The 25,605-nt window shown below is 42.7% G+C and overlaps 1 protein-coding gene across 1 annotated transcript in view; it reads left to right on the top strand.

Annotated features, from left to right (window-relative positions):
* The window catches only part of NBEA (neurobeachin), a 702,521-nt gene that overhangs the window by 324,829 nt on the left and 352,087 nt on the right, over positions 1-25,605 (top strand). The window contains exons 36-37 of the mRNA XM_054973860.1: positions 12,863-12,971; positions 18,574-18,740. Of these exons, the coding sequence (XP_054829835.1) occupies positions 12,863-12,971; positions 18,574-18,740 (276 nt within the window). The remainder of the gene's footprint in view (positions 1-12,862; positions 12,972-18,573; positions 18,741-25,605) is intronic.

Here is a 25,605-nt window from a genome sequence, read left to right as displayed (position 1 = left end):
CTTAGATCTCATTAACAACAGATCATGGAGAAGACAGATCTTCCCATTCAGATACCACTTCAGATCAAAACCCATCTGAGCCAAGGTCACCAACCCAATGCAAAGCAAAAGATTCATGATCCCTCAAGAACAACAAATATTTACAGGTGTAAGAATCGGGTTAGGCACGTCTCCCTATCAATGACTTAGAAAGGTGAGCAATTTGTCTGGCCCTGCTCCAATTCAGAGCTCTGTATGGACAAGATTTCAGACAAAACATATATAAACAAGCAGGGGGATTTAAGATCTCGAGGCGGAACAAGGTGGTAGCAAGGATACTTACCTGGGAGGATGGTCACCTAGCTGGATGGTCACACATCAAAGGCATATCCAATGCCTAAGCAGACTGGCTGAGGGGACAACAGGGGAGTGGTCCCTTAAGAAACATAACATTGCACTTCGAAACACCTCATGGACCTGTGTGCGTCCCAACACAGCCATCAACTACCGGGGTACATGACAAGATTTGTTCTACCCACAAGCAGATGCCCTGACATTGCAGTGGCCATTAGGCCTCCTCTATGTATTACTACCCTTACCAATAACAGACCATGCCTTTCATCCTCCAACAGATGGTGATATTTCCACCTCTCATCCTACTGACCTCTCTGGTCAAGTTACAGCAGGGACCAATTTGGCTCTCTCATTTAGACTTACTTTGCTTAACCGTGTGGAAATAGAAAGGAACACCTTCCTAAGATGGGGATATTCCCAAGAGGTGGCCAATACTCTCCTAGCATTCAGAAAATAGTTTATGCTCAGAATTTACAACTCTTACTGGGAAGCCCTCACTCAGTAGACATTTTACACAGCCCTGATCAAACATCCGTTTGAACCGGTCAAGGATGTTCCCCTGGGAAGGCTGAGAAGGAAGACTATCTTCCTTATTCTGTTCGCGTCTGCCAGAAGATTTAATCAGACCTGAACTCTGTATCTTTCCCAATGGTAAGGTGATGCCTCGGACTGTCTTCCAAAAGCGTATTCCAAACTGCATAGTTTACAAGAGATAATGCTACCATATTTCTACCTCTACCCTAAATAGACTAGGGAGAGACTCTTACACAACCTAGATGTCAGAAGGAGGCTCAAGGCCTATCTGCTCCAAACAGTGCAAATTAGAAAGTCAGTCTTACTGTTCTTAAATATATCTCCCCTCAATTTGGGGAAGAAAATGTCTTCAGCAGTGGTAGGTGCCAATAGCAAAACATACACTATCGAAACTCCTAAAAAACAAAACAAAAACCTCTCTTCGTAGAGGTTCCTTGTGGAATACCACCTCACTCTTTGAGGAGTGCTACTACCAGTGCAGCATTACACAGGAACACTTCTGTAGAAGTCTGCAAGGCAGCAACAAGGTTGTCAGTCTTGACCTTATTAAGATGCTACAAATGGAATCATATAGATTCAGCGGACACTGACTGTAGTAGAAAAGTACTGCAGTGTATGATCATGGACGAAGACCACATCCCACCCAGAAACTGGAAACTGCTTTGGGAGCACCCAAGATGTCCTCCACCTCAGAGGGAGAACGTACCTTTGGACACTTACTGTGAAGGGTCCTTCTCCTCTGAGGAAAGGAGGACATCTTGCCCTCCCCGGGTCTCCGTCCTCTACCCTGCTGCCTCATTCTTATACCTCCTCCAGATTATGCTTTATGTACAGTACATGTTAATGCAACAGGTGTTTTTTCTCTCAGTATTGACAGTTGCTGAATGATAAATTCAATGTTACTGCTTTGTGGAATCACCTGAACTGAAGAGAGGGTGGTCCCACAGGCTAGACAGGAAGATGAGGAAAGTTAGTTCCTGCCTCCCTGATTGGATGGTGGGAATCACCCAAGATGTCCTCCTTTCCTCAGAGGAGAAGGACCCTTCACAGTAAGTGTCCAAAGGTCCGTTCTAGAGAACTTGAAGAACCCCTGTCCATCATCTTCAAGGCCTCCTGGAGGACTGGGGATGTGCCACAAGACTGGAGAAGAGCAAATGTTATCCCAATCTTTAAGAAAGGGAAGAAGCATGACCCGGGAAACTACAGGCCAGTCAGTCTGACTTCTGTTGCTGGGAAGATATTAGAACAGATTTTAAAGGGATCAATCTGTAAGCATCTGAAGGACCGCTCAGTGATCCGGGGAAGTCCGCATGGTTTTGTCCCTAACAGATCTTGCCAGACCAACCTGGTTTCCTTCTTTGATGGAATGACCAGCTTACTGGATCGGCGGAATTCTGTTGACGTGATTTATCTGGATTTCAGTAAAGCTTTTGATAAGGTCCCCCATGACATTCTGATGGGCAAAATGGAAGACTGTGGACTGGACTATAGGACAGTTTGGTGGATAGGGAACTAGTTAGAGGACCGCACCCAAAGTATGGTGGTCAATGGCGTTTCATCAGATTGGAGGGAGGTGTCTAGTGGAGTGCCACAGGACTCGGTTTGGGGCCCGGTACTTTTTAATATTTTTATCAATTACCTGGATGAAGGAGTGGAAGGCCTGCTCATTAAATTTGCTGATGATACCAAATTGGGAGGAGTAGCAAACACCCAAGAAGATAGAATTAAAATTCAACAAGAATACTCTGGAGAAGTGGGCAGCTGTGAATAGGATGCAATTCAACAAAGACAAGTGCACAGTATTACATCTGGGCCACAAAAATGGGAAGCACGAATACTGGATGGGGGACACACTTCTGGGCAGTAGTATATGTGAAAGGGATCTTGGGGTAAAAGTGGACTGTAAACTACATATGAGCAGTCAGTGTGATGTGGTGGCAAAAAAGGCTAATTCAATCTTGGGTTGTATCAAAGGGGCCATAGCGTCGAAATCACAGGAGGTCATAGCCCCTCTCTATACTGCCTTGGTCAAGCCGCACCTGGAGTATTGTGTGCAGTTCTGAAGGCCTCACTTCAAAAAGGATGTGGACAAAATCGAGAGGGTGCAGAGGAGAGTGACAAGGATGATCAGGGGTCTGGAGACTGAGCCCTACGAGGAAAGGCTGAGGGCCTTGGGAATGTTTAGTTTGGAGAAGAGGAGATTGAGGGGGGGCATGATTACTCTCTTTAAATATCTGATAGGCTGTCATTTGGAGGAGGGCAAGGAGCTGTTCCAGTTGGCAGCAGAGGGTAGGACCCGAAGCAATGGGCTTAAATTACATACACAAAGGTACCAGCTGGATATTAGGAAAAACTTTTTCACGGTCAGAGTAGTTCAAAAGTGGAATCAGCTGCCTAGGGAGGTGGTGAGCTCCCCCTCACTGGCAGTTTTCAAGAAGAGGCTGGATGAATACTTGTCAGAGATGCTTTAGGCTGATCCTGCACTGGGCAGGGGGTTGGACTAGATGGTCTGTATGGCCCCTTCCAACTCTATGATTCTATGATTCATCCACCTGGACTGAATCGAGACAAAGGCTTTCTGTCTCATTACAAATGCTAATTTCTCCACACTCGCTATCCCTCTGCATACTCCACCATATTCAATCACGCCTGCCTTTGTCATTCATCGGCTATTATCATTCAGTTTCTGTAATCACTCTATTCTCCAAGATATAAGGGCAAATGAACTCACATTCTAGCTGTATCTGAAGAAGTGAGCTGTGGCTCATACCCTACCACTAATTTTGTTAGTATTACAAGTATTTACAATATTTTACTAGTGGGGACTTACATGGACTTGGAAGACGCACCTAATTTCTCCTTCCCCACCATTTCCTCTTTCTGTTCCCTTAAGGTCCCCACAACTTCTTCCCTTTCCTTGCTTCCTTCTCTCCTTCCCACCCACTGCCAACCCAACTTTATCTCTCCCCCATCCCACACTTCAGTTTTGCCTCCTTTCCTCCCCTTGGCAGCCTCTACCTGGGAAAACTATGGGCTAGTTGCACAATTATGGCTGCACATGGGGAATCTTTCCTTCAGTTTTTGACTGACTTGTAAAATCTCCAAAAGGCAGTTTCCAGCCACACCTGATCAGGGATCTCTTCACTCTCCAGAGCTACCTCCCTTTATGACTGGGTAGGGAAATTCTCCTCTCCTTAGAAGATCTAGCCCCTTTCTTTGCCCAAAATGGGAGTCTGCACCTTCTTCCCAAACTTCCTTGTTAACTTTTCGCCAGCTCTCCTATTGGTATTAGACTGCTTTCAGTTAGAACTCTGTCTCCCAGCTCTTCACACTGGATTGCTCTCAGCTAGGACTGACAAACAAACCCTCCTTTTTCCAGCTCATGCTACCGAATTAGATTCCCTGGAGTAGCCTGTCACTCAAAGCTCTTAGTGCCTTTGAGGAATTAACCTTTAACAGTCCTTCAGTTGTTTGTACACCACTATCAGGCTTGTCAAAAGTTGTGGTTGACTAGCAGTGGCCACTGAGATAATCTATTTCTTAAAGTTAAAGATCATTCTTTTTTCATTTGGGGGAGGGGTTCTGCCTCCCCATTGTTTTTTTTGCATGTTCTTTGTTTTAGATTTCAGATTTTTCTGCAAATCTGGGGCTTTTTTAGAAAGATCTGTCTTGTCTGTCCATGGCTTCCATCTCTGGATTTAAGTATCTATAGATTTGGTCATAACATATATCAGCTAAGCAAGCAAGCCACCCCTACCACTCCCCAAAGACTGTCTCTCCTTTACTTCTCATAAAGTCATCAGGGCTTCTGATATTTGTAGCAGATTTCTGCATATGTTTCCAGTTGATTGGGGGTTGTGTTTATTATGAAAACAGGTAAGTTGGTATGCATCATGCTGTTCTGTAAGCACTGGAAAAATTGCAATTTTGTGATCTTTATTATAAATGCTAATACTGGACTGTCTGTTGATCAGTAATATATATATTTATATATATAATAGAAATACTCTGGCATTTCTATTTAACTCTCCAGCTTTTCTTTCCTCAGTTTTTGATTTTGTCCTTTTGTTGGCAAAGACGAAATAGTTATAAATATTTATTCTACTTAATAGGTAAAGTTTTGAATGCAGCTCATCAATCATAGCTGGAGAATGCAATTGTGCTGTTGTCAACAATTAACAGGACATAAACAGTTGATGAATGTGCAATAGAATTAAAGTGCTCCCTTGAACAGCCTGAAATTATAAACTGGATCATTTAAAGGAATCTAACAAAGGAGTTTTATAATTAAAACAAAGCAAGGTTAATGGAATGTAAAATTGCCTATAATTACTGTGCAATTATGATTGAATTTTAAATTGTGAATTGAAGAGCAATGCAAAAGAATTTTATGAATTGGATTTGTATACAATTCATAGTTGAGTTTCTGTTGTTTTAATGGCAGTACGGGTATATAAAAAACATTTAATCCTTAAAAAAAACTGTCAGTTTGCTTTTTAAAGTGATGATTTTTTTCTTTTATATAAATTCATGTGTTTCCAAAAAGCTTCTTTAGATGTGCCTAAACATTTTGAGATATCCAGTAGAATTTTTAGTTTTTCTTTAAATTTCAGGTTTCTGTGTCATACGTAAACTCCACTCATTTCTGTAACAGCTTGCCGTACAATGTGGGGTGTGTACTTGGAAAACATAGGTTCACAATTCCTTAGGAATGCAAAAGCATTTACATTGCTTTTGAGATTCAGTCCTAACATTGATTTCAGATTAGATTGAGTTTCTAGTAACCAGGAAAACAATGATGTGGGCATAAGATTAATGCCAGGATCCAAATGGCAGTTAAGTGGAAGTTTGGACTTTTTTTCTTTGAACACAGGACCCTGCTGCCATATCTGAAACTGATCCTCAGCTGATGGGTGGGAGAAGGCAGGCCAGCGAAGTGTGTGTGTGTGTGGGGGGGGGTGCAATCCCGATCTCTGTATGATGATATAACTTCCAGTGTGACCCAGAAGTGACAGCATTGTGTCAGGGCCAATTCTTTAGCACTCAGACGAAAGCAGCATTTTTTTTGGTCAAAAACACTATACTTTTGACCAAGTGTTGAAGACTCAGCTCCGGTGTGATACTGTTGCTTCCAGGACATCCCAGAAATGATGTAATTGCATGGAGACAAGGACCATACCCCCCCCCCCACTTCAAGTTCCAACCCTTAACAAAAATTAAGGAAATGTGTATTTTAAAACTTAAACCTTCAGGGTAGTAAGTAATACGCTTTAGAAGGAATTGTCAGTTGGTTCCGAAGAGTCATTGTTCATGCAAAAAATACTATCACATACCACAGCTTCTGTGACAATACATCACAAAATTTGACCTTGCATTGACAGTGTTGTGGTTTCAGATAGATATTGCAGGCAAATATGTTAGCAAAACCCTTTGATAATGATCAGTGTTTTACAAAATATTAAAAGTTACTTCAAGCAATTTATATGTCTGTCATATTATGTGGCGTATTTTGCCCAAGCCACAGCAGAGTTTGTTATACAGAGGTGGTTCTTGTCTGGGGTCTGAAGCTCTGCCCCCGGACTTAACAGAAGAAGGGGAGGAGAGACAGCCAGACAACCACCGCTCAGATGCCCAGGCAGGCATTAAGACCCTGCCATGCCCAGCAACACAGGAAAGGAAAGAAACACCCAAGCCCCAGAGAGTCAAACAGGGCTGGTGGAAGACAGCCAGCCCAACCCTCTGGTGGGAGGCTAGGGGCCCAAGCCAGGAGGGAGATGGCACAGGCATCAGAGATGACCAGACAGCAAGGTCACCAGCAAACTCACCAGCAGTAGCTGAAGGACAGCAAAGGCAGCACCAGACCACACCTCAACCAGCAGGCAGGCTAGAGGAGGCTGGAAAGCAGAGACTGGGAGCAAAGCAGCCACAGGTGAGGCTGCCTGAAGTGATTAACAGAGAAAGCCCGTCAGCCAGCAAAGGAGGCACTGGTGTGGCTGCTCAGAGCAGCCAGCAAAGCAACCACAGGTGTGGCTGCCTAGGACAGCCAAGGCACTGGCTAGAGGTCTGGGAGGGCGTGGTTGGCAGATGGAGCCGAGGATGGGAAGAGGGATATAAGGGAAATTCTCCCACAAGGTGGAGTGGTGAGATAGGAGCACGGAGGAGGAGAGGGCCAAACAAACAAACAAACAAACAAACAAACAAACAAACAAACAAACAAACAAACAAACAAAGAGGAGGCGAGGCGGGTGAAGGCTTTGGGAAGCTGGAATCAGGAGGAAGCAGCCGGGAGTCAGCCAGGTTGAGCAGGCCTGAGAGTGGGTTGAGAGAGAGTGAGGGTGAGGTATACCCCCCTCCTTCTACGGAGTGAGGCCTTGCACCATCCCTGACAGCTTTCCTGAGTCAAAGTCAGGTACACCGGCGCACAGCACCACAGCACCCACAGTAGAACCTGACAGTTCTTAGCAACTATGGACATTTAAATTAGAAAATTCCAGTTTTCTATCCTGACTTGCTGTCGGACAGGGGTAAATTGAATGCTACATGTACTGTTGTAAATCCGCCCCCCCCGTATCTGTTTCTTTTTCATATAATGCAAACCTTTTTTGTGTTCATTGCTAGTATTCCCAGTTCATTTGTTCTTCTTATGCCATTTCTACACCATAAAATGACATTGTAACACAAATAACATTGAAAAATGCATCCATGTTACGGGAAAGATTGACAGAAGATAAAAATGGCCTAACAATAAAAATATATGAATTTAATTCACGAACAGGGGAAAAAATAAACTGTATTTTTCAAGTCAAACCTGTAGGGATCAAACATTTGATAACATTCCCATGTACATGGAAACACATTTAAGAAAGTTTTTATGGCTGCATTTTCTCTTTTTTCTTTGGTGGGGAAGTGGGGCTCAGCTGGAAGCAGTGCTTGCAAGAGAGTTGCTTAGCCTTTTTCCTACTATCTGTAATCTTGAAATCATTCTTCCAACAGCCTTTTTTTAAAACCTTGGATTCCTTTTTTTAATTAAGAGTTTTATAAAATGAAAACAAAAAACCTCCACAACCCTTCCCCAAAACTAGCCAAATAAATTCAGCTAGCAGACGACAACCGTACCAGATCACATAACAAAACATAAAATATACATACCAAAAAAGGGGGGGCGAACCCTATATAAACTAAAAAGACAATTCTGATTTAATTCATGATAAATATTAGTATTTTCAAATTTCCTCTTACTCTATGTTAAAAATAAAAGTTTTCTTTTTTTCTCATGTCCAGATCCCTTAATCCAAAAATCCACGAGCCATCAACTCATTATTGTCTATTTCACATACAAAGTTGATAAAAGGTTTCCATTCAACAGCAAACAAACTTATTATCTGCTTTCTGATCAGTGACATAAGTTTTGTCATCTTTGCTAATTCCACCATCTTTATCAACTATTTCCCCATTATTGCCAGTGTTGCACACTTCCGGTATTGTGCATATAATAGGCTTGCTGTCACGATCATATACGAAAATGAAGTTCTATGGCTTCTTTCCAACTGACTATCCATCATTCCCAACAAAAAAAGTCCCTGGTTTCAAATGTTTTTTGTCTTTAAAATCTTCTGAATTAATAACTATTTGTGTCCAAAAGGTCTTTGCTTTCTTACAAGTCCACTATCTATGATAAAATGATCCTTCATATAACATATTTTCCCACTGTTCTATTAATATATCATATCCAAAAAAGTTTGCCAATTTGGTCATACATTCTTTCACTTTTTCTTCCTCAGTCCCAGATTTCAACAAGAGTTTATACATCTTGACAATTACATGTTCATCATTTGTACATAGCTCTATCTCAAACTCAGGCTTAAATTGCTCAAAATCATAAAGCCTCTTGTCTAATTTATACCTTTCCAATATTTGTATATAAGAAAACCATTGACAAACATTTCCTTCTGTTGATAAATCTCTCAATTTTATTTTGATTTCACCCTGTGTAAATTCCAATATGTCTTGATATGTTAATCATTTAGATGTACTCACCATTTCCCTTCTAAAATGGGCTTCTTGTGACACTAGCCACAGGAATATTTTCAGACAGATACTCAATTTATATTTATTCTATACTCTGAAAATGGCCCATCTAACATAATGCTTATTAATTCTGCATTAATATTAGCTTTATTATATCACATGTGCCCATGCCATCCAAATCTTAATTCATGTCCTTCTAAGGCAATAATCTTCTTTTTTTAGCAAGATCCATTCTTTCTTCCATACAAAACAGCAGACCTCAAAAGATAAGTTCATAATCAGGTAAGCCCAATACTCCTCTTTCCTTTGCATTCTGCAATACCTAAAATTTAACCCTTGGCTTTTTCCCTTGCCGTGTATATTTTATTTATTTGTTCGTTTGCTTCATTATATTTCTATTCTGCCCTCTCTGCAAACGGGCTCAGGGCGGATTACATCAGTTAAAATATAATCACAATATAACAAGGATTTACAAATCCATAATAGCATATTAAAATCACAGTTTACATATAAATAATTAAAAGATATCAAGAGAGTGGTAACCACAGTATAACTTATCTTCCCTCAATAAAACAGAAATCTAGAACAGAATGGTATATCTAGATATATCTTTCTGTCATTGCTTGAATGGCACCTCCGTTGTCAAAACTTGAATTGTCTGAAATAAAAATAACATTTTATGTAAAACATTCATTCTAATTGTAGGTATTCTGAAAATATCTGTATTTTACTTGGCTGGTCTTGTGACCGTAATAAACCCTTTGATTGATTGATTGATTGATTGATTGATTGATTGATTGATTGATTGATTGATTGATTGATTGATTGATTGATTGATTGATTGATTGATTGATTGATTGATTGATTGATTGATTGATTGATTGAAAAGTGATAGTTTAACTTCAAATTCTAAACATGTACAAACATATGGAGGAAAGAGCTTGGGCAATTGGTAAGGGTAACTGTTGGGCCTTGGCTCCTCCTGTGCCTTGTGCTGCTTTAAATAGACCAGTTTAAAGTGAAAATGAAAGAAACTGAAAATCAATAGAACTAGCTGTCAGGTACATGTGTGACATGTACTTTGCCTTTCTGAATTCTCATTCATCCAGGCTCCGGAGGAAGCTTGTTGCCACAGCTGCTGCCAGGCCAGCCAGGTGCAATAGCCCCAGACCACAGACTCCTATCAATTGTTGCCCAATCCAAGGCCTGGGTAGTGAGGATGGGCTGGTTGGGCCATGGGCCTCATACCCAGGCCCCAGGGACACCTCCCTCATCCTCCCCACCCCTTCAGAGTCCAAGGGTCCCTCCCCTGACTCTTTCCAGCCTGCTAGCCTACCAGTCACTACCTAGCTGCACTCTGGTGGAGCCCCACCCCCCTTGAGGTTGTAGAACCTGCCTGCTGAGAAGGTGACCTCCAAAGTTGCCAGGGACCAGCTGAGGCCAAGAGTCCTGGGGACAGCTGTTCCAGCTGACACAGCCCAGCACATCGGGATCATGGCTCACAGCTCCAGCAGCACCTCTGCAGAGAAAGGCATTGTGCAGTCCCTCTTGGGAGACAAGGTGGATGAGTATGGCAGCCAACCGCGGCCAGGACTCACTGCCCCTGGCTGGCCCTCTACTCACTTGGCAGCTCTGGTTCTGGGGCCTCAAGATCCTCAGGAGTCTCCCCCTGCTTCATCGCTCTATGGTCACCTCCCTCAGGGAGGGAGGATGTTCCTGTGACAGGGTGACCTCTCAGCAAGCAGCACCCACACCTCTGCCAGTCGCTGCCCCTGGAGCAGCATCTGTCCCACCAGATCCACTTAAAATAGGGTAGTGTCCTTGTTCCCTTCTTCCTCTGCCACAGACTGCGAGTGGACTATGGATGGAGAGACAGGGTGGTCAGGCAGATGATTGGCCCTTTGGCCAGGGCCACCTGGGGGGCCCTTCCCTGGGTAGCCAGTACCAGAGGCACCCGGGGGCATCCACAGGCACCCTTGGCTGGCAGGCTGATCTCCACACCACCCCAGAGTTCGGGGCTAGCCACCCAGACTGGGGCTGCGGGTGGCATTCCACTAGGCCCACACCCAGTGGGCGCATCGTGGGGAGCCAGACATAGAAGGGCTGGGCTCCCCCCCCCCGCAGCATGGCGTGGCCTACTCCAGTCATCCAATAATTGTATTTATCCCACTGGACCAACTGTGCTGCCATTGCATCACAGTGGGACCTCTCTAGCATTCTGCCGTCCTTGCTGGTGGCAGAAAAGGACACCCTTGAGACACTGAACACCCAGGAAGCACGGGGCAGCAAGGCAACTGGACGCTGAGTGGGGGTGATGGCCAGGGACTCTTGTAAGCCAGAAGAAGGAACCATGGGTCCTGGCTGCAGTTCGTGGGGCTGCCTTCACAGGTCCACTCACCCTCACCCACATTCCATAACCTCACTCACTGTGGGCAGGGCCTGCCATGACCTCTTCCTTGAGGAAGTCGTACTCCACCTCCCCAGCCATGCAGTCCCGCCATGCCTGGAATAACCCAGCCTCCTCTACTTGGCCAGGGTGCAGTCAAGTGCCAGAGGCCACAATGCCTCCGCTATCCCCTTAGCCTCCAGAGCACTCCCCGCTCCCTTCTTGCCCAGGTGCTGGGCAGCCCACTCCTCATGTCAGCCATCTCTCTCCATGCTTACCTGCTGGGCATGTGGGTAGTGAGGGCAGATACAGGGAGCCAAGGGGGAGGTAGCGTCTGCCACACTTATGTCTGCATGCAGCTGCTGCAGCCAGGTGCTAGCATAGGGGAATTATACCAGCATATGTTTGCGGTATGACAGCGTAATATTTAGTCCACTATCTAAGCATTTTCTGACCCTCCCTCTGGATTGAGCTGTCATTGTATTTAGAAAAATTAGAAGAAGACCTGTACCTATCCTGAAGCCAGTAAGTTAGTAGCCTTAATGAAACTATTACACTTTTGAACCACCTTGAAAACATTACACTTATATACTTGTAAATTAATTTTGTTTTGGTTTAAGTAAAATGTCCGGTTCATTTAGAATAAAGGATCACCTTTTACCTCACCACCAACCCCATGTGCTGATTAAGCCATCCTATTCTTTGGGATACACTAATAGGCCTCAGGCTTTGGTAACAGTGAACATCATTTGGGAACACTGAATGCACTAAGATCCATAAGAATACAATAATGCTCATTTCAGAGCATTATAGGTAAAAGCCATTATAGATGTCATGTATCAAGGAATGAAGTAAGGGGGTAAAATGTTACAGTTGTTGGCTTTAATGGCGGGATATTGATTTGAGGAAATATTGGTTTGAGAGATCATTGACGTGTGGAGAATAAGTGGAGAGAATTCCAGAAGAATGGAATATATATCCGAGGATAGAAAAAGAAAGATAATTTACTGATCGTTAGAAATAACATTATCTCGGCCTCCAACATCTCACTACCCTTCCTCAGAACAAGAAATTCAGTCCACTCCACCCCCTCGCTCACAGCTACTATCCAATCATAACACATATTACTCACTCATCCAGCCCCCCTCTTTCTTATTTTAGTGGCCTGAATTTGCAGAAATAAAACTCAGATTATTTACAAAACAAAGCATTATATTGGCCATTATAATATAAAGGGAACGAAACTGTAAGTTTTGAACAAGCAGAGCTGTGCTAAGTGAATTTATGCACTTGCACATTGCAGGATCCAAGCCACTGAATCTGCTTTCTCAGGAGAACCAGATGCCAAATAAAACACTTGCTTATAAATAACTGTTGCTTAATCATGACATCTGATACAATGAGTTGAATATACAATTTCTGTTGGTTGATTTTGTCTGATTTTGCAGAAAATTTTTATTTTCAAATTATTATTTTTCTCTTGCTGGTTCAAAATCTAGTTTATGTTAAATTCAGTGTATGAGTGTTTTTTTTTAATAAAACATACTAGTGCTGAATTCAGATTAATTTTTCTCTCTCTAGATTATTGTGTCATGCGATGAAAGACCACATAGTGCGTGTTGCAAATGAAGCAGAGTTTATTTTGAACAGGCAGAGAGCTGAAGATGTACATAAACATGCCGAATTTGAGGTAAGCCTGGAAGCTGATGAATCCTTGCTTTTCTGTTTTCACTCACCTACCATCTACTCTGTAAAACACAGATTTTTAAAAGAGAAATTAGACTGCAAATATTTCAAAAGCAATATTTTAAAGTGTTGGTAAACGCCAAGCATAAGGAGCTCATTTCTTTTTCATCCCTTTATAGTTTATAGAAGCCTCTTTATCAGCAGAGCTACTCTGTTTATGTAACAGTTTTATAAAGATTCAAAGGGTTTTTCTTCTGGTACTGCTAATGCAGGTTACTACTGCAATTACGTTTAAATATATAAAATGTGTTCTGAAGTAACGTGTGAAATAGGTGGACCATTGCTTTGTAAATATAATGCTTTGAGCAAAGTAGGATTACAAGAAAACAAATTTTAAAAAGCTTTGCATACTTAATTGAGTTGGAATAGTTAGAATTTGTACAAAAACATCAGTTCTGTATATGAACTTGATACCACCATTTTGATGTTTTATATCATGTATAGTTAATAACAATGTTTGAATGTTTTAACTGAGAGCTAGCTACTGCCTCTCATAGCAATGGAAATAATCTGTGTTTACAAGGAGCCAGTTTGGGCATTACATTCTGAAATAATTCTCAGCCTAATTGAAGTGTGCATGTATGTACATTCTTCCTTATCACAGGAAGAAAGATCTGAATTTAACTGAATAGTTGTATGATTATTTGAATGTGTTCATATAATTTTAAACTATGGGAAGACTAATTCCAAAGTAGGGGTGTGCAATTCGGGTTTCCGATTCGAGTAAAGTATCTGAATCGGACCCGATTTGCAATGATTTGGGATTTCCCAATGATTTGGGATTCGGAAACCCTGAATCAAAGCTTCCCAAAGTGATTCATATCACTTCAGGATGCTTCAGGTAAAGGGGTTTTAATGCCTCTTTCTGTGCCGCTTTGCAGCGGCATGAAAATGGACATTTAAACTCCAGGATTGGCTTTTTGGCAGGGAGATCCCTGCCAAGCAGCTGATCCAGCCGGCGGGGGTTTAAATGCCCCTTTCCATGCCACTGCAAAGCCACGGCGATGGAGAAGGTGGCACAGGAGGTGGAAGAGCTGGCTCCAGCCTTCCCAGCTGGCCATGGCAGTGTAGAAGGTGGCACAGGTGGTGGAGGAGCCGCTGCGAAGCCATGGTGGTGGAGAAGGCGGCCTGGGCGGTGGAGCTGAATTTAACTGAATAGTAGTATGATTATTTGAATGTGTTCATATAATTTTAAGCTATGGGAAGACTGTAATTCCAAAGTAGGGGTGTGCAATTTGGGTTTCTGATTCGGGTAAAGTATCCGAATAGGACCCGATTTCCAATGATTCGGGATTTCGCAATGATTTGGGATTCGGAAATGGGGTTTTAACCTCAGGATCGGCTTTTTGGCAGGGAGATCCCTGCCAAGCAGCTGATCCAGCCGGCGGGGGTTTAAATGCCCCTTTCCATGCCACTGTGAAGCCACGGCAGTGGAGAAGGTGGCACGGGTGGTGGAGGAGACGGCTCCAGTCTTCCCCGCTGCCTGGTTGGCTGCTGTGGCGGTGGAGCTGGCTCCAGCCTTCCTCACCACCCAGCTGGCCAGTGTGGCAGCAGAGGAGCTGGCATGGGCGGCAGTGGATCCGGCTCTGGGCCGCCGCCGCTGCTGCCACCCCCAGCTGATCGGCCTCCCCTCTCCCTGCCGGCCAGGTAAGTGGGGTGTATGTGAGGGGTTTGCCCCGGGGGGTGGGGGGGTGTTTACTCCCCCTTACTTCAGTATGCTCCAAATCTTTACAGAGCATACTGAAGCAAGCTTAAATACCAGAATCCTGAAGCGGCTTGTTGCTTTGGAATTCTGATAATTCTGGATTTTCCTGCTTCAGGTAAACCCAAAGCAGGAAACCTGATTTTTTTGGGGGGTGCACACCCCTATTCCAAAGATGTGCCTTAAGTTAAAATTGATATAACCCAGTTCATCATTAATTTTTTACACTGCAGGAGTCAAGAAGAGTGAGTGTACAAAAACTTGAAACTCATTGTTCTCTCTAGTACATAACACCTGAACAGTTCCATTAATAGTGCCAGTTAAAATACCTTGGCTTTATTAAGGCTTTCAGAATGTACCCAGAGTCATAAGAATACCATAAAAATATGCTGCACTAAATTCAGGAAAATGGGGAATTTACGTTGATGTTACTGTTCTATCTTTGTTAACTATATATAGAAGATTGCATGTAATAAATTAAGATACATCATAACAGATACTTAAGGTTACTAATTTCCAGGGATTACAAATGATTTTCAGACAAGAGAGATCAGTTCCCCTAGAGGATATGGCTGCTTCAGAGGATAGAAACTATGGCATCACATCCCCAATGAGCTCTCCCCCCCTCCAAGCTGTTCTCCTAAGGCACTGCTATCAAGTCTCCAGGAATTTCCCATACTGGAGATGGCAACCCTATTAGGGATGTCAGCTCTGAATATGGGAAATTCCTGGAGGTTTGGGGGGTAGTTCATGGAGAGGGTGGGGTTTGGGGAGACATCTGAGCAGGGTATAATGCTATAGAGTCCACCCTCCAAAGCAGCCATGTTCTCCATGGGAACTGATCTCTGTCATATGAAGATCTATTATTATTCCAAGAGATCTTTCGCCTCCACCTGAAGGCTGGCAACCCTAGGAGAGATTATGATCTCGTGGGGAGCAGGCTGCAGAAGTTTATTCATGAATAAATGAGAGGACACTACTTACATCTTTGTTGTATAAAATGATTTAGCCTTGATAACTCTGAATCCAGATATATAATTCTGATGTCAACATTTCTAACTTTCCTTCTTGGAAAACATTGGGAAAACATTGCTTGAGTAGCATAATTTTTTAAAAACGTAATAATACATTTATTTAAGTGGCTTAGACAAATTGGATCACAAAGACTTTCTGTCCCTGAAAGAACAGTAGCAGTATCATAGGATGTTCACATAGGTTTAGAGGAGTGGGATTAATATGGAATAGGCAGGTTTCTATAAAATTTTTGTTATGGTTGACAATAGTCTTTATATCCAATGTTTTGTTTCTTGGCAGATAAACTGTTTACTTCATTTGTCAGTACAGACAGCAGTCACTTGTCATATGGGAGTACAACAAATTTACTACCAAGCATATTCTGGATATTTTGAGTTTAGATTTTTTTAAAAAATCATATTTACAATTTACTGTGTATGTCATAGTAAAGTTTCATATTGCTTCAACAGTAAATAACATTTGATATTTGTCTGAACATCATATTGTAAACAAAGATGACAGTAGAAGATTGAGTTATGTGCCCTTTGAAGAATTTGTTGTGGTATAAGATCTGTCAGAACTCTAGACAAAATAAGAATATTCAATTAACTTCCAGCTTCAGTTAGCAAATACAATTTAGAATATTAACCAACGTCCCTTAAGGGGAAACCTTAAGTTAATTTTCTAGTAAACAAACCAATACCTTTCTCTAACATGAATTTTTTTCAAATTTTATTGTCACCTTGATATGTCAAAATATGTGTTTGGCTGAGATACAATACATATATATAATTTTTAACAAAGTAACAGATAGCAAGGGTGGGATCTAAATATCCCCAGGCAGAGATTCTGAATATGTACCTAGGGGTCTGAGGTACCTTTCCCACTGTAGCCCTTTCAGTCTCATGAAAAGCTATTCCAAAGAACGAAAAATTCTCCAGGTGAGCTACTGTTGGCAACAGAAATCTGATTTTTTTTTAGTGTGCTTATAGAAGTACTTCAGCACTTTATTCCTTAGATCCCTACCTAAATGTAAACATTGGATAGGCATGCAGCTATGGGATTTGAAGAGTAATGATCTTACACATGTGTCTACTTTCTGTGTTGGTTATACATGGTAGACCGAAAAGATTTTTTTTACATATTATTTTAACAATTCATGAAAAAATCTTCATTGCTTAATTCTTTTTAATTACGTGCAGCCTTTCGACTACCCTTTATAATTTAATACAGTATTAAGAAAGAAAGTATAGAATGTGTATGTTTGTACAACATAAAGATAGCTCTATGAACTTTTGTTATATTAATGTTATTGAGAAAGTCTAATTATTCTAGAAACATGGTTTCACACAAAATCCTTTCATTCTGTTAGCATTTATAATTGCTCATGATGAAAAATGTAAATTTGATTTAACTGTCCAATGAGCTGATGAAATATTAACCTCATTACTGAAGAAGATCATTGTACTAATTGGTGCTTTTTGGTACAAGAAGATAAATTGAAAAATGAATTAACCCTATAATGCCTTTAAAGAAAAAAAAGAATTATTTCAAAGTAGGTAAAATGTGCAGTTTTTAATCATGTTCACATAAATTAGAAACACACAATAAAAACATTTTTTTTGTTATTCAGATTGGTTCCAAATTATTACAAAAATATAATTGGTAAAATAATCCCAATATTTTTGTTATATGTTATAAAGCTATAACATAACACCATAATGTCCAAATTAACATTAATTTCCAAATTTAAAAAACAAGTTGGTTTACAGCATCTAAATATTTTCCCTGTATTTTACTATTATAGCACCTTTGTTATTATCAAGACTACATAATGTATATAATGTAATTGTGTATTAAAACCTAGGGATTTGAAGGCTAATAAATCAATTATTGCAAGTAGAAACAGGAATATAGCAGAGATAGAATCAGTTTCCATAATTCAGAGTTATTTTTGTGCGCTTGTAAGACTTTGGTCTTGTATCCTACAGTAGTGGCCCATCAGATCGCACAGAGAACCACTTTTGATTATCTAAACTGGGAAACAAATTTCTTGGTCTTGTATATAGACATGTTTTTTGTGTTGATTTATTTAGCTGGGTATAAATGTGCCCTTATACAAGTAGAAGACCCTTCTGGTTGTTGTGGATTTTCCGGGCTGTATAGCCGTGGTCTTGGCATTGTAGTTCCTGACTTTTCACTGTGACACTGAGAGATCTCCGTCTTTTGGTGCTACACCTCTGAAAATGCCAGTCCCAGCTGCTGGCGAAACGTCAGGAACTACAATGCCAAGACCACGGCTATACAGCCCGGAAAATCCACAACAACCATCGTTCTCTGGCTGTGAAAGCCTTCGACAATACAGAAGACACTTCTGCTTGTACAAAACAGGGGAAGGGATTTGCTGGGATCCCTCACATTGCTTCTCACAAGCTTATTCTTCTGTCCCTTAAATGCAGCTTTTGGTGGCCTGGGATGAGTCTACATTAGTTATTTTACTTTATTTTATTAAATTTATAACCTGCTCTCCCTGAAAATTATGTATGGAAGGGGGAAAATATCTGTTTCATGATTAGAGAGCTCTGTCATTGTTCTTTCGATCCAGTCCAGCGTTTTATGACTTTTGATTCTGGAATGTATTATGTGGTTATTAAAGTTCTTGGTAAACCAATTCAGTTAAGTAAAGGTCGTTGTATTTATTTTATGCATAGTTTTTTAATAAGCGCTCCTATATCTTTAGATATTATTAGAAAGGGAAGCATTAAGGTAAGCAAAAATTAAACCACTTTCCAAATCTTACTGAAACAGTAAAAATGTTTTACCTTTCTAGTCACAATGTGCCCAATATGCTGCAGACAGAAGAGAGGAAGAAAAGATGTGTGATCACCTTATCAGCGCTGCCAAGCATCGAGATCATGTAACAGCCAATCAGCTGAAGCAGAAAATACTGAATATCCTAACAAATAAGCATGGTGCTTGGGGAGCTGTGTCATATAGGTATGTTGTTAATCATCATAACGTAACTATATGCCTCTGACCTGGTATTTTTAAATAGATCTGTCATGTCTTTATAGTGAGCATTCAGAACTGTAATACGATTCTCCAGCATTCATTCACGATCGCACAACTCATCATATGTCTGAGGAAAAGACTAGTATTGAATGAAAGCTCACATTTAAGATTGTCAGCTGTCACAGGACAAATCAATTGTTCAGTGTTAACTTCTAAACCTCTAAATCCCAGCTTTATTTTTTTGAGAAAAACTTATAGTTTGTATGTCATTGGAGAAAAATTGAGCAACTCTAAGCAACAACTTAGAACAAAATGCTCTTAAGGCAAACCAGGGGTTCACAAACTCTGCATCAGTATCTAAAAGAGGGTCAAGAGGCCAGGGAGAGAGGGAAGAATAGGGTGAGTTCCAAGAGGAGGCCTCATCCCAGTGGCAAGAAAGGGGAAAAAAAGAGAGTTACTGCTGTGTTCTCTCTTCATCCTCTCGTTTACCCAGCTCATTCCTCAGAGAGGAAAAGATAGGGAAAAGCTGACAGGTGCCAAACACAAGGTAAGTGTTCCATGCACAGGTTCTATGACCAGATGAAACCCCTACAGCATGGAAGACAACATATGTTGTACCCTATGCCTGTTGCCTATCAGATCCATGCTGCCACCTGGCTCTTAGCTAAGCCCTAGCTTATGGTGCTGTCAGTGCCACCATGGGCTTGGTTTGCTTCTGTGGCAGTGTGAGCAGCAATAGGCATAGCTTATGTCTACCTTCCAAACCTGTGCCCCCACTGCTTATGTCTGAGCTGACCCCTGTTGGTGGAGCTGGTTACTCTCATATCTGAGAACTAAAATGGAATAATTTGAAAAGAGAAGAACCATGTACAACACCCTGAACTCTTTACCTGAAATATTCTCTGACTCTATAATTAACAATATACCTACTCTTTATTCTTTCCATTGATGGCTTATCTTCCAAGTAATACATTTTTGAAAGTTCAATCATGGAAGCAAAATAAATTATGCAAAATATGTAGACATATATTCACATAAAATATTCCAGTCACAGAATTTAGAGCCAAGGAACAATCAGTGTTGTCACAGCAGACAAGAAGGCAGTGTTAAATAGTTATCCACTGTAGCTCTTTTCCCCTTTGTAATTAATTACTAAATAAATTTAATAATTGTGGTACACTAATTCTTTTAGTTTATTGTCATGTCTTCTGTGTAGTTCCATGTGGGAACTGCACATGCGCAGACCAGCCGTTGACATTTCAAAGTTCCTTTTCATGCACTTTCTCCCTGAAGCTTGGCTATAAAAGGCAGGCAAGCAGCTCCGTTTCTCAGTTCTTCTTTTGCCACCACTGAAGAAAGACATTTCATCTCCCTGCTCCTCGGTTCCATCACTGCTGATGTGAGTTCAGGCCATTAATTCCATGACATTGAAGACTCTCTTCCAGAAGTGTTCCTGTTATGGGACGAAGATGGTACAATTGGATGGGCATGACAAATACCTTCTTTATCTGGGCAAGGGCCATGACACCTTGTGGTTTGCAGTCTGCAAACAATTTACACTAAGAACGCACCATGAAAGGACATCTTGACAAAGTGACTCTATGGGAGTCAGCTCTGAAGGGCTCTGCTGATTCTGATCATAATGCTGCAGATTTCGGACCTCAGGACCCAGAACAGGCCTCCTCACTTCCTCCAACAGGTGTGTCTATCACTGTTCAGAAGGACCAGTCAGTTCCACCTCGGAACAAGTCAGAGCCACCTTCAAAAAAGGCTAAGCTTAAGTAGAAACACACTGAAAAGCCATCAACTTCTAAATTGCAAAAGAGAGAAAAAACTTTCTTCAGCTCTGACTACTTCAGTTGCATCTAGTCTGGCCAGAGTTCCAAGAACTCCATCTCCAACCTCCAGAAGGTGTTCTGCTTCAATTCCATCCCTTTCAGAGGGTGAGATTCCTGAAGTCATAGAACTGTTTACAGCCATTTCTTCATTGCCATTGTCACCAGTGTGACCTTTGGAAAGACAGAGGGGTTTCTCAGACCATCTGAAAATGACAATTGCTTGGAACTGACTCCTAACCATAGACACCATTGGTTCCATTATTTTCCGTATGGTTCCCTATACCATTACTACACTTACGGGTTTGAAGATTTGCCTCATTACTTCTTCCATGATGAAGACTCTTATGTTTCAGTTCGCTCAGACCAAGAGGTAAAACTAAACCTACATCGGTTCCAGACACAGTTCCAGAAGACAATGCTGCTCTCGAACCAGTGTTGAACCACATTATGCACTCTGATGATGATTCCGATGTCAGCTTGGATCTTGAATCAGAATCATCTCCACTGGAATTTCTTACTCAGGATTCTGTTATATCCCCAAGTGAGGATCTCTGTTTGTACACTGAACAGGTAGTCTGGATGGCAAGATTTCTGGACAAAGAGGTGACCTGCTCTGCTGTGACCTCCTTGGATGCAGACTTCAAGGTCCTGCATTCAGAAGCGGTCAGACCAGTACCTTTTCTAATCATGCAAGGCATGCTTGACGTAACCAAAGATGTATGGTCCAGACTGGCCTCAACTCTAGCCATGGCAAAAAAGCTGAATAATGTCCATAAAACCAAACAAGAAGGATTAGGTTTTCTGTTTACTCACCCTCATGCCAAATCTATTGTTACTGAGACCCTCCAAAGCAAGGGCCTCCAAAAAAGCTCCATTCAGCTTCAATCAATAAGGACAGCAGGAAACTAGACATACCAGGTAGAAACGTTTATGCTTCCAGAGCCTTAATCTTTAGAATTGGTAATTATGAAGCCATCATGGCCCACTACCATCATGGCCCATCCTACCATAAGATGAGAATAGACAACCTTCCGTTGAAGGAACAAACCTATTTTCATCCACCACGAACAAGGCACTCAAAAAGTTTTAAGGACCTTGGTTACATCAAGGTCATTGGGTATCACACCTTTCTACCCAAATCATTTTAGACAGAGGTTTCCCCCAAGTTCATATGCACGTTATAATAACAAATACAATTGGTTCCATTCTCAACCAATGCACACATTGCCCAGAGGCTCTCAGCAGCCATCTTCCTCTGCATCTCTTCAGCTTCAGAGGAGATACTTCTGAACTAAATCGAAGGACGGTTCCCAAACCCCAAGGGATCGGTCTGGGTCTAATAAGCAAGCCTCTTGATGCCAAACCCTCTTGTGCCATGTCAGTCAACTATTCACTTCCTCTACAGGCTTGAGAGTCGATCGCACAGAAGGCTTGGGTGTTGACAATAGTCAATCAAGGCTAATGCCTGGCATGCAAGACAACTTCACCCAACATTTCCCCTCTATCCAACCATCCACCTCCTTCCACCTTACTTTTAGAGGAAATGCAGTCATTGCTGAAGAAACAGACCAGAGAACCAGTTCCATCTGTTTGTACCAATGAGGTGTTTTCGCAGTATTTTATTGTGTACAAAAACCCATCACATTTAGAACCTCAGTCCCTTAAACAAGTTTATAGTTTTCAAAAAGTTTTAAATGTTGTTGATAAATGATGTTTTATGTTTGTTAGAAAGTCAAGTTTGGTTCATTATCGTTAATGTAAAAGATGTGTATTTTCATGTTCCAATAAATGTTCACTCCAGAAAGTTCCTTTGCTTTCAGTGTAGCTCCAAGAACTACCAATACAAGTTTCTTCCTTTCGGCCTCTCCTCTGCCCCTCATATCTTTATGCAGATCATGGCAGTAGTAAGCCACCTCAGAGAAAAATGATGTACCATTTTTCCTTATCTTAATGATTGGCTTCTGATGGGCCATACCAGAGAATCCCTATCCCAGCACATGTCTCTGGTTCTTACCATCCTCCACCAGCTGGGCCTGAGGGTCAATGTGGAGAAGTCATCCCTGGTTCCCTGACAAAAGGTGATATTTGTGGGGGAATTCTTAGACTCCTCCCTGGCTCTTCCTTACCCCACTGTCCAGGGAGAACCTCGGCAACCCCCCGGATGCCCATGGCCATCCAGGACTTCCCCGCAGCCTCCACGGTCCCCACAGCGCCTTACTGAAAGATGGCCGTCCAGGAAGAGCCTCGGCCGGGGGAAGGGCCCAGCGGGCAGCAGGCAGCCTGGTCAGGGGTGAGACAGGCTGAGGCGGTGAGATGTGGGAGGATGGCATGGAGGAGACGACCCAGGCGCCATGAGGCAACACCACAACCTGACAGCTCCAGCTGCAGTCGCCGCCACACACAGCATGAAGGAAGGCGAAGGCGGCGATGCCAGAAAGCACCTGACTGGCCCAGAACGCACATTGGAAAGGCAAAGCAACAGAGGCTGGCCTTTCCCCAGCACGGGCTCCCAGCACCCACCTTCACAGACCACAACGGAGACCCTGGGCGAGACACAGGCAGGAGGATGGAGCCCGGGGTGGGGGAAGAGGCAGCTGTACCGGGAAGGGGGGAAAGCCCTCAAGCCAACACAGTGGGGGCGGGGACTAACGATGTGGCCACACCTGGCCCAGGTGGGGCGGGGTTGGTAATAGGAAGGGGATATAAGGAGGTCTCTGGACCAAGGCTAGGGAGGAGATGTGGGAGAGTTGCCACTGAAGCTATGAGGCAGCCTTCCCTGGGCAGAAAGGGAAAGTGAGGTTTATCCTCTGGATCCTGGGCAGCCCATTCTGAAGCCTTGAGGGGAGCCCTCACGCTGATGCAAGGGGCGGTGAAAAGGAGCCGAACCAGCGGCCTGTGGCAGGGCAGGTGGAGATGGACCCGCTCAGCAACACCAGGATGGCTGAGACCCCATCACCAACCCCCAAGGACCCACCCAGCGCTAACACCCAGAAAGGAAAGGGAAATTTCTCCTCACTCTGAACAAGGTCCTTTCATACAAGCACCAAAGTGCAAAACAAATTCAAAGACTATTAGGTTTTATGGCCTCTCTGACTCTGATAGTTCCGTTCACCAGGTTGAGGCTTCGTCCTCTGCAGAACTGGTTAATCAGAGTGTTTCATCCACACTGCCAGAACCCATACAAGCGGTTCTCTATCCCAAGGCTCATCCACAGGTCCCTGAAGTGGTGGTACAACACACACAGATCCTCATATTCGGGACCCCCCCCCCTTTGGCTCCTTGGTTCACATCTTGATCTACACAGTTGCCTTTCTGTCAGGATGGGGAGCTTGTTCTAGGACCACTCAGGTAAATAGAGCATGGCCCCCTCAAGAATCTTCCACGCACATCAACCTTCTTGAGCTCAGGGCAATGAGGTATTCTCTGAAGACTCTGGTTGGCCTAGTGGAAGGCAAGCATGTTTAGATATGCATGGACAATACAACTGCCATGGATTACTTGAACAGACAGAGGGGCATAGCTTCCTTGGCTCTCTCTAGGATATCCTCATTATATAGGAATGGGTTATCCAGCATTAAATCACTCTCTTTGCCATACACATAGTGATCAAGTTCCCATTCTTGCAGTCTGCAAGACCATAAGCACCAATTTTGCAGGGGATATACTCTTCACTGTTTTTTTTCAAGACTTGTTTCAGGGAGATTGTACCCCATGGGGCCACTTTATGACCCCTCCCCCCAGAAGGTTCCTCCAGCTGCCTCCACTCTCTATTATTCCCTATGGGAGCAAGCCAAACAGAAACATCAACTAAACTACTATAAAGAAAGAGCAGCCTCAACATCAGGGGAAAACAGCCCACCCCAAAGAACTAGTAAAAATGTACAGCACAAAATACCAACAACAGGGGAAACCACAGAACCCCTTCCCCTTCAAAGAACAAGTGAATCTAATAAGCAACTATAAAACAGCAAACAAAGCATCCCAATAATGGGATGAAATAGAAGACCCTTCCCAGAAGAACAGCAAAATAAACACTAACTATAATAAGTAAAATCCAAACCAAAGCGCGCACACACACAAAAGCCCAACTAAATCATCCACCCCACACACAGCACAAAAAGATGAAACAAACAAACAAAGCAGATTATGCACAGCAGGATAAAACAACCCCCACAGACTTTTATGTCAACAAACAGAACCCCACCTGATTCTACAAAAATTAACAGCAACTAAATTACAACTAATTATACCAAGCATCCATCATAGGATAAAACAAAGGACTCTCCCAGAAGAACAAACAGCAAAATGACCAGTAAATATAACCAAGTTCAAAAGCCAGAAATCAAAGCCCCCCCACAAAAGCCCAACCAAAGTGCCCCCCCACAAAAGCCCAACCAAATCAAAGCCCCCCCACAAAAGCCCAACCAAAGCACCCCCCCCCGCCACACAACACAGGAAAAAAGCAGTTTTTTAAATGCAATCTGAAAAAAAAACCCTTTTCCTTTCCCCCCAACCCTATCCCTCCCAGACACCAGGCCAACCGTCTCCCCACAAAGAAATAAAAAGTGAGACGAATGACTCTCAAACCAGGCAGCAGCAGTCAGCAGAAGTCCTCCAGGTGCAGCAGCAAAGGCAGCAGTAGCCAGGAATCCACTCACTCCAGGTCAGGAACCAGACGCATTCCAAAGCAGATCAGAGTCCCAAACTACAGGGAGAGAGTCAGCAGTAGCAGCAAGCAGTCTCTCAGAGCAGAACCACAAGTGACAAAAGGCACAGATTGGACACTTGTCTGCTTCCCTCAAGTTTTGATGGGAAATGTAGGCAGCTTGGCGGAATGTTGGACAAGTGACAGTTGAAAAGTCCATTGGACAGCAGTCAGAGAGCGAAGCTGCTAGACCAGGATGCCTACATTTCCCATCAAAACTTGAGGGAAGCAGACAAGTGTCCAATCTATGCCTTTTGTCACTTGTGGTTCTGCTCTCAGTCTCCAGGCCAAAGCAAAATGGAGGTGC

The sequence above is a fragment of the Eublepharis macularius genome, chromosome 3, assembly GCF_028583425.1.
Source record: "Eublepharis macularius isolate TG4126 chromosome 3, MPM_Emac_v1.0, whole genome shotgun sequence".
Classification (NCBI taxonomy): Eukaryota; Metazoa; Chordata; class Lepidosauria; order Squamata; family Eublepharidae; genus Eublepharis; species Eublepharis macularius.
The sequence above is the reverse complement of the archived record's forward strand: the minus strand, read 5'-3'. Positions and strand labels throughout refer to the sequence as shown.